At 38.4% G+C, this 15,153-nt stretch overlaps 1 protein-coding gene across 1 annotated transcript; it reads right to left on the bottom strand.

The window, feature by feature from the left end:
* Positions 1 to 2,626: 2,626 nt before the first annotated feature.
* On the bottom strand, positions 2,627 to 14,197 carry LOC128620935 (tripartite motif-containing protein 16-like). The gene is made up of 7 exons (XM_053646304.1): positions 13,166 to 14,197; positions 10,310 to 10,958; positions 9,752 to 9,847; positions 8,748 to 8,981; positions 8,498 to 8,651; positions 7,246 to 7,305; positions 2,627 to 4,566 (listed from the first exon to the last, which is right to left on the bottom strand). The coding sequence occupies exons 2-7, from the start codon at positions 10,898 to 10,900 to the stop codon at positions 4,016 to 4,018; spliced, it is 1,686 nt and encodes a 561-aa protein (XP_053502279.1). The 5' UTR covers positions 10,901 to 10,958; positions 13,166 to 14,197; the 3' UTR covers positions 2,627 to 4,015.
* Positions 14,198 to 15,153: the final 956 nt, after the last annotated feature.

Below are 15,153 nucleotides of genomic sequence, written 5' to 3'. Positions count from 1 at the left end.
TTCGATTCAAGACGTTTCTGTAAAAGCAGTCACCGATAAAGTGTTAGCAGGACACGTCGAAATTTGGGTATTAAACCTTACGTTTAATGTAATGCAAAATGAATAATCTGTATTTCATTTGAAAAGAATTAGGTTTAAAGGCTTATGTGAAGAATTGCTCATAAAATGATTGACATGGAATTTTAACAAAGTTATGATTAAGAGGTCCTGAAAATAAAACCATGTCTTTAAGCCATTTATTTCTCTCTCTCTCTCTCTCTCTCTCTCTCTGCATTTGGAAGTAAGAGGGTAATAAAAAAAAAAAAACACCCAGAAATAGGATGAGCTTTTCTAAATGTTTAAGCACCTGATTAATACACTGATATCCAGTCAAGTATAAATCATGTTATGAAGCTGTTCCTAACACTGTCTCATTATTTACTTTAAAATAACCTTGCTTACTTATTAAGAGTGAGGTGTAAGATGTACTAAACCCTACATTCAACCTTTCTGTTCGCTATGGCAAGTGTTTCAGAGTTAAACACTAAAGCAAACACACTGACACCCAGCTATTCATTTAGCAAACATTTACTTTCGCAACAGAAACCCAGTAGAAAGGCGACACAGCGGATTGATTTTAGTACCGTTACCGTTAACGGAACAACAAACACAAACAAACTGGCCACGTTGGAGCTACTCACGCCTCGGGGATTACAACTTTTTCTCTCTCGTGGAAAATAAACAATGACACAAAACAACTTTTAATCACTCATAACGCCATAATAACTACCTGTTTAAGCAGAGCGTGTCTGTGAGGTGCTGATAAGCTGCGGTTTAAAATCGCTTTACACGTTCAAAGCGTCCGAAAGGGAAGCAGAGTACACGGCTTTGTTATAGAGTGCCGAGGCAATGACGTCACGGGGGAACCGGAAGTGATTCGTCTGCTCATTTTTAATCACAGGGTTTTTTGGGGGGGTTTTTGTTTTGTTTTTTAGTTGGTTGGTTGTTGTTGTTTTTTTTTAAAAATAAGGTTATGAATTATACATTATATTTATAATTTAAGCTATGCGTGTTTTTTTCTTAATAGTTTCAAATAATAGTTTCCATTTTGGATTGTAGTATCATCACGGTGTGAAAACTACACTTCCCATAAACACCCGCTCTCCCGGACAGCCTGTGTTATTCTGTCTTCGTGTGCTCCTCTATATTTTTCGCTTGAGGAAATACAAAAAAGTCTTTGTATTCAGTCTTGTCATATACACTATATAACTACAAGTTTGTGGAGACCTGACCGTCACACCCATATGAGGGCCTTCCCAAACATGTTGCTACAAAGTTCAAGGCTCATGGTTGTCTAGAATGTCTACGGATGCTGTAGCCCATGTCTTTTCCAGCATGACAATGCCCCTGTGAACAAAGCAACATCCATGAAGACATGATTTGCCAAGGTTGGAGTGGAAGAACTCAGATATCCTGAACAGAGCCCTGACCTCAACCGCACTGAACACTTTTGAGATGAACTGTAATGCCGACTGTACACCAGGCCTCCTCGCCCGACATGGGTACCCGACCTCACTAATGCTCTTGTGGTTGAATGAGCATAAATTCCCACTGTCATGCTCCAAAATCTAGTGGAAAGCCTTCCCAGAAGATGGAATGGATGTTCAAAAAGCACACTCGGGTGTCCACATACATTTGGCTATATAGTGTAACAGGGCTACAATTATCAAGCCTCGTAACTGCTGGAAATGATGAGAGTGGCCTAATTTTGATGATATTCATATGAGTAAAAGCCCATTATTTAACTATTTATTTGACAAATAAAAGCAATTTCCTTAACAAAATACTGAAAATATCTGTAACACTGTGATTTTTCTTCTCTACTGACATACTAATGCTGTCGGCCTAAATAAACACTGTATGTGAAATATATACTGTATATATATTGCATATTCATCCTTTCTTAATTAAAGTGAAAAGTATATGCTTTTGACACATTTGTGTGTATTAAAGTACTCTTGACATGGAAACGTGGGATTTTTTAAACATTGTTTTACATTTCAGTATTTATTGATTTATTTGGGGTAGTGCTCCAATGTACACAAAGTAAACTAGACTTAAGGCCCATGTTTACTGTGCACCTTGCTCATAAGGGCTCTGCAGACTGTCACATCATCAGCCCAAATAAAGAAAGCTAAATAAGTAGCTAAATAACCCATCTACACCACACTAGAGGCCCACACTGGCCTGCAGCACTGGGTAGGGCTGTCAGATTTCAAATTAAAACTTTATTGTTCACACACACACACACACACACACACACACACCCCTACACAGTATGACGTGAAGTAAGATGCTTTTTACGACTGTCTTGTGACATAAAAACAGAATTTACTTGCATAAAAGTAGAAAATTTATATATATATATATATATATATATATATATATATATATATATATATATATATATATATATATATATAAAGGATAGAAAAGATAGATAGCAGAAAAAGTGTGGACTATAGTATATGTGGAATAAAGTACAGATATGTGCAGCTGTATGTGATTTCTTTCATTTAACTATTTAACAAATTGAACCCCAAAGTTCATAAGAAAAGAACCTCACTTGAAAATGAGCTTTGCTTTAACATCTTGTTTTATTGGATTCGATGAGTAATGAGTTCACAATACAGTATAGACGGAGTTCATTTGACAACTGTAATGAATGTTTGGATTACATAAACAGTGGGAATTATCTAGCAAAAGCCTTTTAAATTTTTTCACTTACTCGTATTACTAAAATAAATCACAGCAATATCTAAATGTGAACCAAATATAACTCGTGACTTAGGATATAGCTTCAGAGATGTTAAAGGCCTTACAGTAAAATCCATTACAATACTCTGTGTAGTTTCACAATCAGCTACACTTATGCACAGAAAACCAGACATCATATTAGAAATTATATGATTTATTAAAAAGAGATTATTTGTCACCAAAAGCATTGATATTTGATTTAACAGATTCCTCACTGACATGATTCTCCCATTAACTAATCACATTTATGACCATCTTTAATCTAGTATAATATATAAAGAAAGAAAGCACTATAAAACACGAGGCAATTAAGCATCAGGATAGGCACATTCTCTCACATTCTCGCTTTCCGCAATAATTGATGGATCATAATATATCCGGATAACATACTGATCAAACCGTCATCATCAGAAGTCCTTTATAGATGAAGCAGTGAACATCAGCACACTTAATTTGAGAATATTGGTAGCTCATAACGTAATGACTATGACTACATATGATAAATTAGTTGTTGATGCAGGATCAGGCAAGTGTGTACTCAATTCCTGAGTGATTTTAACACAACTGTTGGCAATCAGCAATCACTGTGCTCAGTGTAATGCTCTATTGCTTCTTATTCATCAAAACTAAAAGTAATGTAAATTAGTGGTTTTTTTTTTTTTACCCTTCTCTGATTTTGAAGTATTTGTAATCTTTGGGCATTTTCAATGCTTTTGCTATTTTCTAATAGCCACTTCCCATTTTGTGAAGCTCAACAATCTTTTGCTGCACATCACAGCAATATTCCTTGGACATAGCCATTGTTATAAATGGGAATTTGGCCTATGTGTTACCTCATATTCATACCCTTGTGAAACAGGAAGTCTTGGTTGAGCAATTTCCTGTTCCTAGTTGCCCAGGTGTAAAAAAAAAATAATAATAATAAAAAAGAACAAAAAAGGAAAATATCAATGGGAATATACTTTAAATATATTTTTCTCATATGAATTCATAGGGGTGCAAATAATAGTGGCACACCTATATTTTACAAAGGTATTTTTTTTAAGGAGTATTTTTGTGAATTGTTTTTAAAAGGTTAAACAATAAGGACAATTTTTCACAGCCTTCTTTGCTCATATTTACCAAGGGTGCCACTATTAGTGGAGGGCACTGTATATTGTATGAATTGAATTGAATGTATATAGCATTCTTGTAGTTAATGAGTTGTAGTTTTTATTAATTACATTTCTGAATATGAAATTTTTTCAGCTTTTTTCAGAATTCGGACAACTGAGCCACCTCCAACCCCAAACCCTGCATAGAGTGGCTCAGTGAATGTTGTCTGGACTTTATGGAGGAGTGTCATCTGGTCAGAGACACTGTAGAATGACAGCGTTCCTGCACTGTGGTTCAGGTACACACCAATAGTTGTTGAATTGAAACGACGAAGACTGATTGCAGTTTGTTTATGTCTGAAATAGTGTTCTTGCTTAGAGCGGGATAATCTCCAGGACTTAGCATTAAACCCAAATCTACACTCATCACTGGCTCCTTTACGCATGATGCCTTTGTATGAAACTGCTACACACCAAACACTTCTCCTCAAATCAGCTTCCCAGTAACAACGACCATAAAGACGCTCTTTACATAAGACATATGGAAAAGAGTCGAATCTCTCCGGATGATCAGGATATGGATGCGCTGGAGGAGAATGGGTCACTTTTCTGTCTCCCTCAGACAGACACAGACTATTGTTGATAGTGTTTGGATCCACATGAAGATCACAGAAGTCTGTTTAAAGATTAACAAACACAAAAACACATCCGTGAGTTATCCATGATATGTGTTCTTACCCATTTTTTTTAGATCACACAAAAGCCATGGAGGGTAGCGTGAAAAATAAATCAAGTATGTTATTGCGTAATAAATGTATTTTCCAGCTTTACCTTCGCAATGACTTATAAAATATGTCAGAATGTACAGTATAAGCCTGTTATGCTTTTATATGTTTCACAGATAAGTGTTGCATTCCTGCTGTGGGATTATTGAGAACAATTAATTAAGCATTATGATACCTCCTATACATACAGAGTTTATGCTCAGTGATATCAGTCACGGGTAAGAGTATGTTCTTGACAATTAAAAGTCTCTCAACTACTATTAAAGATTTGTTCATGGCCATAAATAGACACTTATTTATGAGACACGGAACTGGTTATGTCTTGTTTTGTATATGGCCCTTCACATTACCACTTTAGACTAGAGACATGATTTGCATTTGGCAATAACTGCATATTTCTCTGTCAATTTGTCTTTAAACATTCTTTTTGCATCACTTTATTACAAAAATAAAAGCAAGCCATGTTGTCAGCTCACGAAACAGACCAGAAAGTGTAAACAACATTAAAAATACATATACATACACACACACACACACACATATATATATATATATATATATATATATATATATATATATATATATATATATATATATATATATATAAAAAGCTAAAGCAAAACAGGATGGCTGTAAACATAGAGCGGTTTTCTGTTTTTAGTAGAGACATTGCATTCTGGGATTGATTGATTTATTTTTTCGTGGTCATTTCAAGTTGTGGAAGTTTCTAGGTTCAGCAAATACATTTGAACTTCTCTCCCAATGCGTTAAGTGTTTTATGTCTACTCTTCAGGGTTTAATGTGATGATAGGATCAGACATTTATGCCTGTACTGCAGCCAAACTGGATTTGTCAGTGGGACTTTAATAAACAAATCCAGAACTAAGTATTCATGATAATAAGATAAGCCAGTGGTATGTGAATTTTTGTGTGTAGCTTTTAAGCTTTTCAAGGATTAGTTTGCCTGTGATGCCGGATAAACGTACGGTGCTGCATGAGAAGACAGCGGAATCATTTTTTGTCTGAATAATCTAACGTTTGTGCCTTTGATTTGGATAAATGGACTTTGGAGCGTGAGAAGACGAATAAATAATTGTTCGTCTGAGTATTGATATGCTAAGCCAATCTTTTATGGAGCTTTTCGTTGGTGTTTCTACTTTGTTTCCACGAATGGTTTGACCTTGGGAACGTTAAACCTTTTGCACTTTTGCTTAGTCCTGAGCAAACAGTTTACTGTTCTCAACTCTTCACCAAGTAACTTTGATACTTCACATTATACTGCAAAAGCTACCATATAGCATTCGTACACCTTGCTCTGGACAAGGTTTTGATCATTGTTTTTTGTCGTTTCAGGCTGATTAATGTGATGACGATCCAGTGCTAACGTAAGACCACTGTGTTCAATTTCACAAATAACGTAATCAGGTTTAGGGCAAAGAATTCAATGACTGAACGATTTTATTTTGTCAATATATAAATTCTTTATAGAAATCATAAATAAGCATTATTTTTGTGCGCATTCTTTTTTTTTTTCCTGAAGTAAAACAGGGCACGTGACCTAAGATTATTATTGTTATATATTTTAAATTGTTAATTGCTATTTAAAGGTTCTTATTAAAAGAAAATACAGCTGACCTTTCAGCTTACATGTTCAGAAAAGGCAATTTTCTGCTCTTTGCTTTAAAAAAAAATGATGTTTTAAAATTCAGAGTACGTTATTTTCTGCTTCATATTGCCACTACACTGTTGTAAAAAATAACAATAACGTAACTGTTTTGAACTATTTAATGACAAATAATTCAATCCCCTTGCTTTAGACAGCACATTTTTATACTATAAAATTCTGTGGATATTACAGTAGGATACTATATTTGGTATTAACAATACTATACTGTAAATGTTGATTACAGTAGTAGTCCTGTAAAAATACAGGACTCAGCAGTCAGTATTTTACTGTAAATTTACAGCATAAAGTTTTACAGTGTTGCACTGTACCTAGTCTCGGATCCGATGAGTTGCCTTCAGCTACAGAACTTACGGTACATTGCATGTGATTGGACAAGCTGCAACAGACGAGCTACTATGGAACACACAATGGCTCCCCTTTAGGGTCACTGAACTAAGGCCCACTTTTTCCCTATACTTTATCAGTTCTTTTTTACAGAACATGGTTTGGTCTGCTGAAATACTTTCCTGGCTAAATATCTGGACCACGGTCCACCAGCTGATGGCCCCTGATATACAGGGTGTCTGAAAATCAGGAACCAATGAAAGTAAAACTACATATACTTAATTTTGTATTTATTATTTACAACATATGCTCTACATGTTCACCCTTACACTCTACACAGTTTTCTCAGAGATAAAGAATTATTATCTAGTTTTTGTGAAGGTTAAGGCAAAAAATCTCCCTCTTCTGGTCGGAGCCTGTGTGAAATGCTAGAAGCCAGTTAGCCCCTCTGCAAAATACAGTACTATTTTACTTTACCCTGCAAGGCTTTTGTTCTATTATGATAAGCATGGTTACTTCAGTGTTATTGTGTTATAGCTAAAGTTTACATTTGACTCACATTGCAGAAAGTCCTCTCTGGTCTCCGGCTCTGAAGGCTCCACAACATGGATGTTCCTAACTGAAAAGAAACAGCACAACAAATACATAAGCATCTACAGTGGCAAGCATTTGGACACTTAAACCACAGTTGCAAATGCATAAAATTAAAGGTAACAGACTAAATACATGCTCTATAAATTACTGTGGTACCTGTTGGTTAAAAGTAATTGCAATAATGGATAATTTGGATAATGATCCAAAGCACCAGCCATTCTTTTGAAAGAATACACCCCAGAGCCCTGACCTAAACCCAATAAAGCATCTATGTGATGCAATGGAGAAGAAACTGTTGATTGGTGATGCTCTAGTGCAGATAAACTGAATGTTTTTTGCTGGTCGAAATTTGGAAACTTCCACCACAACTGTTACAGAAACTTGTTGATTCCATGCCTAGATGTTGTTGAAGTTCTGTGAAACAAAGGATGGAAAAATAAATACTAAAACACTGTAATTGTGATCTTTAAATGGTCTGCACTTATGTAGCGCTTTTATCCAAAGTGCTTTACACTGTGTATCATTCACCCATTCACACACACACACTCACACACCGATGGTAGCAGAGCTGCCATGAAAGGTGCTAACTTGCCATCGGGAGCAACTTGGGGTTCAGTGTCTTGCCCAAGGACACTTCGGTATGTGGAGTCATGTGGGCCAGGAATCGAACCGCCAAACCTACGATTAGTGGACAACCCGCTCTACCACCTGAACCACAGCCACTCCATCTTTAATGAAGCATGTTTGCCTCACACCTCTGGGGTTGGGGGGTCACACCATGGGGACCTGGCTTCCTCCCCCAGTCCAAAGACATGAGTTGATTGGCATTTCCAAACCGTCTGGAGTGTGTGAATGTGCGAGTGATTGTGCCCTGCGATGGGTTGGCACCCCGTCCACCCCTTCCCCCACCACGTGCCCCGAGTTCCCTGGGATAGACTTCAGGCTCCCACATAACCCTGTGAAGGATAAGCAGTATGGAAAATGGACGGATGGATGGACGTTTATGCATAGCAATATATTTTTGGGGAAATGTTTTGCTTGAAAAATGTGCTTGGCTTTGACATTGTTTTCAAATACAGTGAAATTCATACATTTGTAAGTGTGGATTAAGTGTCCAAATACTTTTCGGGGCAACTGTAGGCATGTATCTTTTATCAGGTAAAGATGGTTGGCGATATTAGGATGCCGATGTTTGGCTCATGAAATACTTCTCAAACCTTGTTTTGATATCCTTGCTACTTCCTGATGACAAACATCCTCAAGGTGTTCTTTGACCTCAGAAATGGAGATGTTCCCAGAAGTATCATGAGTCACACAGGTTATGGAAGGCATGTCTTTAAACATGGGCAAGGCAGAGACAGAAATGTATTTCTACAGAAAAAAACAAAAACAAAAAGGATGGTATTAGAGTATTAGGAGAAATTGGATAAGAGTCTGCTTGCTTAGCCGAACAGTGCGGTATGTTACCTTGATGAAATCGATGTGATCATCTGTAGATAATAGCTGTTGCATTTCTGCATTTCGTGCCCTCAGCTCTGTGAGCTCACCATCCAGCCGCTGGCGAAGTTCTTCAGCTCGACTCAGTTCGGTCTTCTCCTGAGCTCTGATCAGCGTTTTCACTTCTGAGCATCTTCTCTTCATGGAGTCGATCAGCTCAGTAAACATCCTCTCACTGTCCTCCTCTGCTGCCTGCGCAAAACACTGACAGGACAGGGACAACGTGGTAAAGCCTCCATGTGCCCCCTGTGCCCCAACGTTTATATTAGAAGTATTACTAAGGACGTGTATCTGAAAACTCAATGTTGGACTGTTACATTTAAAAAAGCTGATTTTTTTTTCAGTCTGATTCATAGCTGCTTCAATACAATTTAATAATCAGTGCAATCATATGCCTCATTTAATGGGGCTGAAAGGCACAGAGGTTACACCCCCTTTCGTTCCACCCCGCTGACAGGCACTGAGAAGCATGGTGGAGGAGTGAAAGAAGCATGCACAGTGCCAAAATAATCTAATTTGACAACATCTCTAAACAATAGTACACTATAAATAAAATTAAAAAATCTGCATGTATTCAACTTTCTGGCTGATTCACTCACAATCACCATCCAACTTTTATAACATAACTGATAACAGCTGTCTATCTTTACACTCCTATAGAATAATAATAATACATTTTATTGATAGGCACCTTTCAAGACTCTCAAGGACACCTTACAGACATAATCAAGTTTACAATAAAAGTACATAAAAGATCAACAAAAATCTAAAAATCACTATTAAATAAATAAATCAATAAATACATGTTCTTTGTAGTAAGCTAATTGAAAAAGGTGGGTTTTGAGGAGGGACCTGAAAGTGAAAAGACGATCACAGTTACGGATATCTGGCGGTAAAGACTAAAGAAAATACTGCTTTAATACAGAGCATTAAAAAGCAGTTCTTGGAGTAGTCTGACTACAGTCAATACTCACCTTAATAGATGTCACAGCCTTGGTGAGCTCCATTAGGCCTTCTTCTCTTTGAGCAATCATCTGCTGGCACTCTATCTTTGTCTTTTCCAAGGCATCCTGGAAAATTCAGTCCACATTCATTTACAACAAATAATTTTTTTAAATGATTATTTAAAAAAAAAAAAGGCATCCATTTTTCTATATTATCCCTGCTCTAATGCACCTGTCTCAGTCCAGTACTGTATATTAGACTGAGACAGGTGCATTAGATTAGATTTAATATTGTAATATTAGTGCAATCTACAGAAGTGCTTTGTTATCAACTTGTTGTCTAAAGATATCAGCAAGCTCAGAAGCAATGTCATTCGGTGGTGATGCAGCTGTAAGACCACATGGACTATTTGGAGAGCCTGGAGAAGTTTATTCTGCCATTTGGCAGCCAGTGCCCAGCTGTTTGCGCTATCAGGTGGGACAAAGCCAGTCCATTTTTAGATATCAGGGTTTTCTAATATATCCACTTCTCAGGAAGCCATCTAATATACAATATGTTTGTGTGATATCAAGTCAAGCAGCATTTACCTGTTTTTTGATCCTCTCAGATTCCACAGATGATGATTTGTGCTCATTATGACTCTGACCCATGCACAGGTAACAGATACACTGTTGGTCATCGTGACAGTAAATATCCAGCAGCTTGCCGTGTTGAGGGCAGATGTTCTTCTGTATCTGCGCAGATGCTGGGACTAGTTTGTGTTTCATGAACACAGGAGATTCGTAGTGAGGCTGGAGGTGAAGCTCACAGTAGGAGGCTAAACACTGCAAACAGAACTTGTCAGCTGTATTTTTGGCTCCTATGCAGAAGTCACACTCCAATCGTGTGCAGGCTGAGGTATTCTGATTAGAAGTAGCAGCCTGATCTGAAGCGTTCTTCATTTTCTCCATCACTTCAGCCACAAGTGTGTTCTTCTTCAGGGCAGGCCTTGGAGAAAACGTCTCCCTGCACTGAGGGCAGCTGTAGACAGCGCTCTGATCCAACCCAGACCAGACATTATTAATACAGCTCATGCAGTAACTGTGTCCACAGGGAATAGTCACTGGATCCTTCAGGATGTCCAGGCACACTGAGCAGCTAAACTGCTCTGCATAGTAAGATTTTACAGCTTCAGCCATTTTTCTTATTTACAGCAGGTGGATTTGATCAGGTCTCCAGCCAAAGGAAAATGGGCACCTATGACAAAAAAAACCCCAATATATCAATCTGGCATACCGAAGGAAGAAAAGTGATTTTTTGGGGTCATGGTGTGAAAGGAAACCTGTGCTAATTTACCTGTCATATTCATATGTAAGTTATAAATATAACCTGAATGCCTAATAACCTTTACAGATGCCTGCTACCTCTAATGTCCTTTAACCATAGATGCCCATTAGGTAATTACAAAAGGCATTAAAAATTAATTTCTGAAGTTCATGTAAAGATCCTAATATATATATAGTATCTCACAAAAGTGAGTACACCCCTCACATTTTTGTAAATATTTGATTATATCTTTTCATGTGACAACACTGAAGAAATGACACTTTGCTACAATGTAAAGTAGTGAGTGTACAGCTTGTGTAACAGTGTAAATTTGCTGTCCTCTCAAAATAACTCAACACACAGCCATTAATGTCTAAACCGCTGGCAACAAAAATGAGTGAGTACACCCTTAAGTGAAAATGTCCAAATTGGGCCCAAAGTGTCAATATTTTGTATGGCCACCATTATTTTCCAGCACTGCCTTAACCCTCTTGGGCATGGAGTTCACCAGAGCTTCACAGGTTGCCACTGGAGTCCTCTTCCAGTCCTCCATGATGACATCACGTTGCTGGTGGATGTTAGAGCAAACTTGTGCTTGTCTTCAGCAAACTGTTTGCGGGCTTTCTTGTGCATCATCTTTAGAAGAGGCTTAGTTCTGGGACGACAGCCATGCAGACCAATTTGATGCAGTGTGCGGCGTATGGTCTGAGCACTGACAGGCTGACCCCCCACCCCTTCAACCTCTGCAGCAATGCTGGCAGCACTCATACGTGTATTTCCCAAAGACAACCTCTGGATATGACGCTGAGCACGTGCACTCAACTTCTTTGGTCGACCATGGCAAGGCATGTTCTGAGTGGAACCTGTCCTGTTAAACCGCTGTATGGTCTTGGCCACCGTGCTGCAGCTCAGTGTCAGGGTCTTGGCAATCTTCTTATAGCTTAGGCCATCTTTATGTAGAGCAACAACTCTTATTTTCAGATCCTCAGAGACTTCTTTACCATAAGGTGCCATGTTGAACTTCCAGTGACCAGTATGAGGGAGTGTGAGAGCGATGACACCAAATTTAACACACCTGCTCCCCATTCACACCTGAGACCTTGTAACACTACCAAGTCACATGACACTGGGGAGGGAAAATGGCTAATTGGGCCCAATTTGGACATTTTCACTTAGGGGTGTACTCACTTTTGTTGCCAGCAGTTTAGACATTAATGGCTGTATGTTCAGTAATTTTGAGGGGACAGCAAATTTACACTGTTACACAAGCTGTACACTCACTACTTTACATTGTAGCAAAGTGTCATTTCTTCAGTGTCGTCACATGAAAAGATATAATCAAATATTTACAAAAATGTGAGGGGTGTACTCAATTTTGTGAGATACTATATATATATATATATATATATATATATATATATATATATATATATATATACACACACACACACACACACACATATATATATATACACACACACACACATTTTGCATACCGCTTATCCTTCAGGGTCATGGGGAACCTGAAGCCTATCCTAGGGGGAATGGGGCGCAACACAGGGTACACCCAGGACAGGGTGCCAATCACAATCACACACCCATTCATACACTACGGACCCTTTGGACATGCCAAACAGCCTACCATGCATGTCTTTGGACTGGGGAAGGAAACTGGAGTACTTGGAGGAAACCCCCGCAGCACGGGGAGAACAAGCAAACTCCGCACAGGCAAACATGTGGCATTCCATACATTTCACATAAAGAATGTTTTAAAAGCCTGAACATGTTCCCCTGTGCACACATGTCCTCCATGACAATACCCCTGGACACAAAAGGCTTATGAGGAACAACCTGGGTGTCCTGCACAGAGTCCTGACCTCAACCCACTGAACACCTTTGGGACGAAGTGGAACAGATCTCCTCACATAACATCATTAATGCTACTGTAGCTGAATGAGCACAAACCAACACAACCACACTACAGAAACTAGTGCAAAGCCTTCCCAGAAAAATGGGGGTATAACAGCAAAGAGGGTGCACACTCCATTGCGTGGACACACATTGGTGTGATGGTCAGGTGTGTCCACGATTCAAATGAACCATTGAAATACCTCAAGAACAGTCTAAACGAGTTTTACCTGGTCTGAGAAATGCTCGGTGTTAAGGAGGAAAGGAAACGACGTTATGGTTTCGTTTTTCCAGAAAGCAGCAGCTTATGTGTCGTGTTTGTGTTTCATTTTCAGACATTTCCGGTCAGTAACGCAGGAACAGCTCACCCATCCACGCCGAACTATTGTGAGACTACATCATATAAATTTATCATCAAAAGAAGAGTCAACTACAACTGTTTAATCAAGTCGAGAAAGTCCTGATTCAGAACCTTCTCTTAGAGTCCATACACTCGCGGTGCTGAATCATTAGGGACCGTCGATAAAGTGCAGCAAAAAAAGAAAAACGTGAAAATTAATTAATGTGGCCGGCGCCACAGTGCCCCCTACTGACCAGCCGCCACTACAAGCCACTCCAACCAACTTCTGCCTACACAGAAACTGATGAGCTGAATTGTGCAACTGGGACTGTTAATGTGCAACTGGAAAGAATTAAAACAATATCTCAGAAACAATACAGGTCTTCTACAGTCAATTTAACATTATGTTTGTGATGAAAACAAAGCAAAAAATAATTACAATTTTGTATCAGTTGAACCTGCCAAAGTAAATAGTGTAATGTACAGTATTTGTGAGAAGGTGCGTAATACTTTGTTTTGGATCAGTAAAATCAAACATGGGCGTTAGCTGGGCTGTTAATCACCCGGGGCTGAGTCCAGATTCATCTCCATAAAAAAAAAAAAACAACTTGTTAATGCTAAAAGAAAGAAAGAAAGAATAATAATTAAAAAAATAATAAAAATCTAATGCTGCCACCTGGTGGTCATACCGTGGTCAATTTTATGAAATGCTTGATAACTGGTAATATTGTTTTAGATATTTTTTTTTTTTACATCCAACATCCCATTCTACACTGATCACTGATGGTTTAGCATGACTGTGATCAGTAAACATAAACAAAATTTCATCATGTTCTTGGATGCTGTAATGTTGTGAAAGCTGCCCTCTTGGACAACCTGAATCACTTTTTTCCTTGCTGCAGTTTGGTATTATCCCTCCACGTGGGCCTCACCACCCAACAGTAAAAGATTAAAATCAAGTCCATCTTGAAAGTGACCAGGATTTTTCAGCTCCAGCCATTTTTCTGAAGGCCAGATGAATATAATCAGGTCTCGCAAAGCCACAGGGAGATGGAAAGAAAACAGAATAAAACTGAAAAGACACACACGTGTAGGCTATCTGGACTATCCGAAACACTGATGCCAAAAGAACAACTTTTTTTTTTTTTTTTAACTTATCATGGTGCACAGTAAGCTATTGAACACTTAAATTTTACTTTAGCCAGCACCATATCTCCCTGCAGCGCTCATCTGGGTTTCTACTCAAGCTAAGCAGGGATGAACTTGGCCAGTTACTGGATGGGAGACCCCCTGGGGAAAACTAAGAGAGCTACAGCAAGAATACCAAGCTACTTCCATTTGTAGATATAAGTTGGCTGAGAGCTTGTCTGCCATTTTTCTGAGCTTAGAGGCTTCAGAAAATATTTCCAGTTAGGGAACATAGTGAGCATCGATATGCCCTGGTTTTTGCGGTGCATTATGGGATTTGTTAGGGAGTGAACATTCCAATGCACTGGAAATATTTCACGATTGCACAAAATCGCCCTTAAAATGGCCGACTCCCTGATCAGTGCCCTGACTACTGAACTAGGGAGCTGGCTGAGATGCACCCAGAGGAAAAACGAGCATAATTCATGCACTTGACCTTGATGATGCCCTTGAATCCTGGGAATTTGCACCTCAATCTGCTCTCATTAGGACAATAATTGTTGAGTTAGTACAATAATTGTTGATTTTACTGACATCTCAGTGGCATACTACTAACAAGCATGAGACCATAGAATCCTCCGTCCACTGTTGCATGTTGTTGCCAATTCACAAAATAAATACTTGATGAAAACATAACAAAAAATTATACAAATGAAATCAGAACTTACCCAAGAAGTGAAAAATGTATTT

The sequence above is a fragment of the Ictalurus furcatus genome, chromosome 17 (genome assembly GCF_023375685.1).
Source record: "Ictalurus furcatus strain D&B chromosome 17, Billie_1.0, whole genome shotgun sequence".
Lineage (NCBI taxonomy): Eukaryota > Metazoa > Chordata > Actinopteri > Siluriformes > Ictaluridae > Ictalurus > Ictalurus furcatus.
Note: the sequence above shows the minus strand (reverse complement) of the source record. Positions and strands in the feature narration are given on the sequence as shown.